The sequence below is a fragment of the Leucopleurus acutus genome (assembly GCF_964270905.1).
Source record: "Leucopleurus acutus genome assembly, chromosome: 5".
Lineage (NCBI taxonomy): Eukaryota > Metazoa > Chordata > Mammalia > Artiodactyla > Delphinidae > Leucopleurus > Leucopleurus acutus.
In genome coordinates this window covers 60,491,310-60,498,404 of record NC_139147.1, presented here as the reverse complement: position 1 = coordinate 60,498,404, position 7,095 = coordinate 60,491,310, and the positions used below count along the sequence as shown (strand labels likewise).

The window sequence follows — 7,095 nt, the reverse complement described above, 5'->3', positions numbered from 1 at the left end:
CAAAGGTAATTGAAAATGAGCTTCGGTGTTTGCGAGGCCGAGGGACTGCTACCGTCGCCATGGGTAACTGAGCACACACGTTCCGCCTGCGCAAAGCCTCCTGGGAGTGGTGGTTCGACGGCGCCCCACACCTGCAGTCTTTGTGGGCAGAGGAACTACAACTCCCAGGGAGACCCGGAAGCAGTCTAGGCAAAGGAGCGGTTGTTTCAGCTTTGGCCGAAGTCCGGCCCTGAGCCTGGAAAATGCTTCTAGCGCCCCAGGAAAGGACCTCCTCAAGGGAGAGGTCGGGGCTGAATGGATGGAAACAGTTTACAAGGAAGCCGAGTCTCACCAAGGTGATCCATTCCTATCGGGAGCTCTTGGAGAGGAGAGGGGAGGGGAGGCGGGGACCGGCCCTAAGGCCAGCCGCAGCCCCACCTGCGCGTCCTCCCTCTTGCCCCAGGGGCATCATTACCTGGTCCGCTCCTGCCATGACCCACTGAGAGCCAGCACTGCGCTAAGTGAAGGGGGCCTAGGAACTTTGGGGCTTGGTTACCTTACGGCTTTGATGGGCAGCGTCGTGGAAGAACTGTTTCCATCTAACGCTTTTCTCAAAAACCGGAGAGTCTTGATAGTGCCCATCCCGGTGAAGAGAATTCGAGAGCTATCCCGGCTCCCCACCACTCCTGGTTTTAGGGAAGTTCCCACACGGTTTCATTTCTTTTTCTTTTCTTTTCTTTCATTCTTCTTTTTTTTTTTTTTTAATGTTTTGCAAATCATAGGAAACTTCTTTGTTGGAGGGGTAAGATCTTCACCTTAAGTCCTCGGCCTCATATTCCTCGCCTTCTAGTTTTACATAAAGTATCTAAAATGAACTCAGAAATGCAAGTGCATATTGACTATATCAATACTTGATTCACTTGAAAATCTAAATTGTAGAAACAATCAAAAAATAGATCCTCTTTATATTTGCCACCTTCTTTGATGCATTAGCATCCAAAGACATGGAAAACTGATAACCCCACTGTAAACTTGAAACGTGTAAATGACATGTGAAAAGTCACAGTCACACGGAGTGTGCTTTATACAGACTACTTTTTTTTTTAATTAATTTATTTTTGGCTGCGTTGGGTCTTTGTTGCTGCGCGCGGGCTTTTCTCTAGTTGTGGCGACAGGGGTCTACTCTTCGTTGCAGTTCGCGGGCTTCTCATTGCAGTGGCTTCTCTTGTTGTAGAGCACGGGCTCTAGGTGCTTGGGCTTCAGTAGTTGTGGCTCGCGGGATCTAGAGTGCAGGCTCAGTAGTTGTGGCGCATGGGCTTAGCTGCTCTGCGGCATGTGGGATCTTCCCGGAGCACGGCTCGAACCCATGTCCCCTGCACTGGCAGGCGGATTCTCAACCACTGCACCACCAGGGAAGCCCCACAGACTACTTTTTTTAACAGTCACAAAAATGAATGCTTTAAATGTAAATGGGAGTACCAAATGGAGGACTTCTCAGCTTACAGCTGTTTTCACCCTTAAGTTACCCCTCCTTAAAAAATATTCGGTAGACATGTGGCGTTTCTGTGGCCCCTAGGCAATTGTGCTTGCAGGTTATTCTAAATATACCAGCTAAATAATGCACTGGACATACTTTACTTGGTGAATATCTTGCGCCAGATGCTGGAGTGTGCAGACTGGAGCATTAAAGAGACTTGGAAACAGTCTGCTCCTGTTGTACCAGTTCCATAATAGAGTGGATCCAAAGTAGGTTATGGGTATAAACTTGATGATGAAAGGTAAAAACTGGGGACAGTTTTGGGGACCCCAAAAGGAAAGTTTTTGCTGCTAGTGCTCATTGTTACTACCTAGAGGATAGAAAGGTAAAAAACAAGAGATCCTTGAGGTTCAATTGTGTTTGAATAGGATCAGCTGTTTCTTTGTTGCAGCGACAAAATTATTCAGCAGTACAGCTGCATTAATTAGTTATCTGTAAGGTGCTTTGTAGGTGAAGTGTTATATAAGTGAAGGATAGTGTTATACCTTTCCCTCCTGTATGTGTCAGCATGCTCGTTTAGATATTCCCTTATTTATTGAAAAACCCACCTGAATTATTAGCAAAGCAAATACCACTATTTGTTAAGTTGCTATTAGAGGGAATTCTGCAAACTTCTGAGAGTTAACAGAGAGTGAAGAAAGCAGGTGTCCTACTGGTCTGATTTCTAATTTCAGATTAATATCTGACTGACCTGGGTACAAATTTATGTGATTTCTGCCTTATTTTTGCTCTGTAAAACAGTGGAAGATTGGTTATCCCTCACTCTACCCCCCATTTCTTATTGGACCAAACAATTGCTCTAGGTAAATACAAGTTACTCATGAAAAGAGGGGTCTGGGGAGAGGCGCACACCTTTCTCCAAGCAGATTTGTTTCCATGACACTTGAATAACCTGGCTAATTAATCAGTGCTTATTTGGGTTTTTATAAGGAATATTATATGTAGCATTCCTCTATCTTGGCTCTTAACCCTGGGGAGCTTTAAAAAAATACTGACACATGGGCCCTACCCCAGACCAATTAAATCAGAATCTGGAGATGGGCCTAAGTAAAAGATAAAGCAGTCAGAAGTTGTTCCAGAGAAGGCTTCGTGTTTTCTTCATCCTACCAGCATTCTGTATTTTTTTTGTTGCTGAACTTTCTAATGCAATGCTTTGGGGAAAGACTAAAGGACGCTCGTCCACAGGCTTCAACCAGAAAGACAAATTAAAATGGCAAAGTTGATAGATACATTGCTGGGTACTAATATTCTGTATATATTTTCTACAGCCTGTGTTTGACCCTGACAATGTGGAACACTGGATTAAGGTAAGGATATTTCATAATTAAGATAGAAAGAGAATTAAGAGTCACACATAGTCAGATGGAATAGGAATACTAATAGGTCTCCATTTTGCGTATATTTTGCTGTTTTCATTCCCGTGTGACTATATATGTTGCCTTAGTTTTGTACTACAGTACATTTTCATGATTTTGTGGCTTCTATAAAAGCATGAATGACAAGATAACAAGTAGACATCCCTTTCAAATGCCATGAGGATCATCTGAAGAGGATTAAAGGAGGGGAGGAGAAGCCTTAGGAGAGGACATTGTGGCTTTCCCCAGATAATTGGAAAGAACGTACTGTAGTTACATTGACCTGTGGGACCAATACAATAGGTAAAAGCTATGCATGCATCACAAGTAAGAATCTTCTAGTAACTAAAGCAATCCAGAAATGGAGTGGGCATTCTTATAAACAGATGGATTTTCTATCACTAGAGGTATTCAAGTGGGTTCTAAGTGGTCACTTAATGCTAGGACTAATGAGGAATATGTTTGAGCGTTGAGTGGGGGTGGCGAATGGTGGTGGATTGTGTTAGATAACCTCTGAGGTCTCTTCCAGGCCTGAGACGTATATTTTTGAGTCCAAGTACCATTTAAGTTGAAAGTACCATTAAACCACTTCTGGTGCGTGCCTCCGAGTGTCATTTTGGCAACTTGCCATACTCATTTGTGCACCACCTGTTTCAAAATCATACAGTATCTTCCTGGGAAAATATCCTTCTGCCTGGTAGTATTTTGAAGAGCTATTACTTATCAAAATTGACAGGCATTATGAGCACCAGGCCAGGTGGAACCTAGGACAGATATAATCACTGTTAATCATTTTTTCATCCAGCCAGTATTTATTAAGTTCCTGCCAAGTACTAGCCCACTATGTTGGGCACCGGAAGTAAAACAGTACACGGGGCAGGTACAGTTTCTGCCCTCCCAGAGTTTATAGTCCAGTGGGGGGCTAAACAACTTACTTTAAATTGTTGGGAGAATTAAGGATGCAGTGGAAGCTCATGGCGTGGGGCGATCATATAAATGGGGCCAGGGAAGCTTCCTGGCTCCTGCAGAAGGCCTGACTTAGAAGACAGTAAAATGGGTCCACTGTCATGGAGGCTAACCTCTAGGAAGCCCACTTCTCAGTCTCCATCAGGCTCAGCTTGCGTGTCAGTGTTGAAAGTCAGAATGCCAAGCCTTTGCAGGGCTTAATTGTACATTTAGTCACCGTCTCCTCCAGAGGGGAAGATGTGGGTAAAATAAAAGGATAAAATTCTACTGTGACTTGTCTGCACCATTTTCCTCTTTCATGCTGCTGTCAGCCAGCTTGACTTGGTTAGATTTTATCATTCCTCTAAAACTTCTGCAGTAGCTTTCTCCATTATACCCTCAAATCTCCCATCTAGAAAAAAATCAAGAAGTTCTCATTTCACCATTCTGATTGCCATACTATTTCTTTTTCCTTTCCAGTATCTTTGGATGTATAGCCTGGACTCCTTGCCTTTGTGTTTTTATTATCCTCTTGTGTCCAAAATTATTTTCCTTCAGTTTCTACTTCTTACCACTCCACAGAAAGTTGTCATAAATGACTTCCCGAGTAAATCCAGTGGTCCATTCTTTGTCCTCAAACTTTTTCAGGTCTGTTTGATACAGTTATCATTTTTTTATTCTAGTTATCACTTTTTTATTCTAGAAATTCTCTCCTCCATTACCTTTTCGTGACACTGTTTCCTCTTGCTTCTCTCTTTTTTTTTTTTTTTTTTTGGCGGTATGCGGGCCTCTCACCGTTGTGGCCTCTCCCATTGCGGAGCACAGGCTCCGGACGCGCAGGCTCAGCGGCCATGGCTCACGGGCCTAGCCGCTCCGCAGCATGTGGGATCTTCCCGGACCGGGGCACGAACCCGTGTCCCCTGCATCGGCAGGTGGACTCTCAACCACTGCGCCACCAGGGAAGCCCCCCTCTTGCTTCTCTTAATACCTCTCTGTTCACTCCTCTGTCTTCTTGTCTGATTTTATTCCCTAATATATTCCAACTCTGGGTGTACCCTAAACTGTTACAACTTCTAGAACTAAGATTTCCAAATCCACTTGAGTGGACCACTCACTCAAAATGGAAGAGGGGGACATATATGGAAAGATAATGTGGGAAACAGATCTCTCCAGAGTGACCTCATAAAGAGTAAATGATACTTTCTTGACTCTAACCCTGATTAGATCATTTTTCTTCTGATTCATATCTTTTCCCATATGTTCTATTTTCTACATCTTTTTCAAGTTACCCTTGCCTTTTCAACTTTATTCCTGTGCTTCTGTCTAATTCAAACTTAGTATACGAAACCTTTGAGAGTTTAAAAGGCAAAGCCCATGGCAGGTTTTGACAGTTGTACTACCAGTCTTTCCATGAAGGGCATGAGGAAAAATCATTTTCAAAATAGGTCAGACAACAACATAAACTATGGGAAAGTGTGGCTTTTTTGAATAACTCTTTAACGTAGTCATTCTTTAACAAACACTGATGGAGCATCTGTTATATACCAAGCACTGTTCTAGGTGCTAGGGGTTTCACGCATGAAAAAGACAAAAATCCCTGCTTATGTTCGAGTTAGGGGAGACGATAAACAATAAAATACGTTATAAGGTCATAAGTGCTACAGAGAAAGTCAGAACTGCTGAGGGAAACTGGGAGAGCCAGGAGGAGGGTGTGTACAATTCTTTAAGAGGTAGTCAGAGCGGGCCTTGCTACGAAGGTGACATTTGAGTAAAGACTTGAGGAGGGAAGGGAAAGAGTAGTACAGCCTTCTGGAGGAGAGCAGTCAGAGGGGAAGAAAGCACAGAGGCTGAGGTGGGAATGCACTTGGCACGTTTAAGGAGGAATAAACAAGGAAGTCAGAGTGGCTGAGGTAGAGTGAGCAGTGGCAGGAGCGGCCAGCGAGCTTAGAGAGCTCACAAAGGGCCTGATGTTGGAGGACCACAGAGTATGTCATGAGGACTTCGACTTTTGTTCTGAGGGAGCTAGGGAACCATTGAAGGGTTTTGAGTGTAGTTAACAGGAGATGGCTTTCATTTTAAAAGGGCTTCTCTGCCTGCTGTGGTGGGAGACTATTCCAGAAAACATGTCAGGAGACGGTGGTGCCTTGGACCAGGGTGATAGCACTGGAGGTAACAAGAAGGGGTCATCTTCTGGATATATTTTGAAATTAGAGTCAACAGATTTCCTGACAGATTATGTGTGGGATAACAGAGAGTGGATTCAAGAAGGCCTCCAAGATTTTTGTCCTGATGAACTGAAAGAATAGAGTTGTCACTACCTGATTTGGAAGGCTAGGAACACAACAGGCATGGAGAAAAACCAGCTTGTGGGGTGAGGGGTGAAGTCGGAGGTTAATTGTAAAATACACTTTTTATACCATGCAGGTAAACCAAAACACCAGGAGATTGACCACCTTTGCTAACCCCTTCCCCGTTCCTGTGAATTTGGCCATACTTTTACTAGATTCTCACTGTTGAGTTAAAATATTCCTGATTACTGCAGTTCAATGACTCTGTTTATCCCACTTTTTTTGAACTTACAGTTTCCCTAATATATGATGGGAAGTTCCTTTCAGAGGTAGTAATTTGAGGAAGTGTAGCTACCTGCCTGTGGTTCATATTCATATGCAAGTCCTAGTGACATGGAAACTAAATAAAATATTTAGTTAGAAATAAAATATTACATATTTTTTAAAATAAAATATCCAGGTGTCAGGATCCCATTACTAATGCTCTAAACAAAAGTTATCTAAAGCTTAAATTACCTTTTGTTCAAATATAAACATTGTGAACACCTGTTAAAACTTGGTAAAATACTGTAATTAATTGCATATTTAATGAATGAAATTATTTAGGGTGGATGTTTAAACCTCAGAGTTCCTTTAAAAATGGAAAAATGAAAGTATCTTGGTAGTTGGTAGAAAACCAGATTCTTAAATACGAGAGAAATTCTTTAACCCTGAAGAAAGCTGTCATCTTAGTGGATTTTTTCTTTTTTTTAAAGAGAGTGGAGAAAGCTTCAGAATTTGCAGTTTCGAAAGCATTTTCTGCTGGAAATTCAGATTTATCCAGAAGGCTTTGGAACCAAATTGTAGATTTGGAAACACCTGAGCAAATAGAGGATCATGATGAAGTCTATGCAGAAGGTAAGAGAATACATTTTTTGCTGCGATGTTAACAATTCTTTGGAGTACAACTTACTAAAGTGTAACTCATAATGTATTTCAAAGTATGAAATGA

General features: G+C 42.4%; 1 protein-coding gene across 2 annotated transcripts in view; it reads left to right on the top strand.

The window, feature by feature from the left end:
- Positions 1 to 213: 213 nt before the first annotated feature.
- The window catches only part of CCDC191 (coiled-coil domain containing 191), a 101,752-nt gene continuing 94,870 nt past the window's right edge, over positions 214 to 7,095 (top strand). For both annotated transcript variants that reach the window (XM_082839958.1, XM_082839957.1), the window contains exons 1-3: positions 214 to 335; positions 2,785 to 2,823; positions 6,860 to 7,001. In XM_082839958.1, coding sequence (XP_082696084.1) covers positions 243 to 335; positions 2,785 to 2,823; positions 6,860 to 7,001 — 274 coding nt within the window. In that variant the 5' untranslated portion in view covers positions 214 to 242. The remainder of the gene's footprint in view (positions 336 to 2,784; positions 2,824 to 6,859; positions 7,002 to 7,095) is intronic.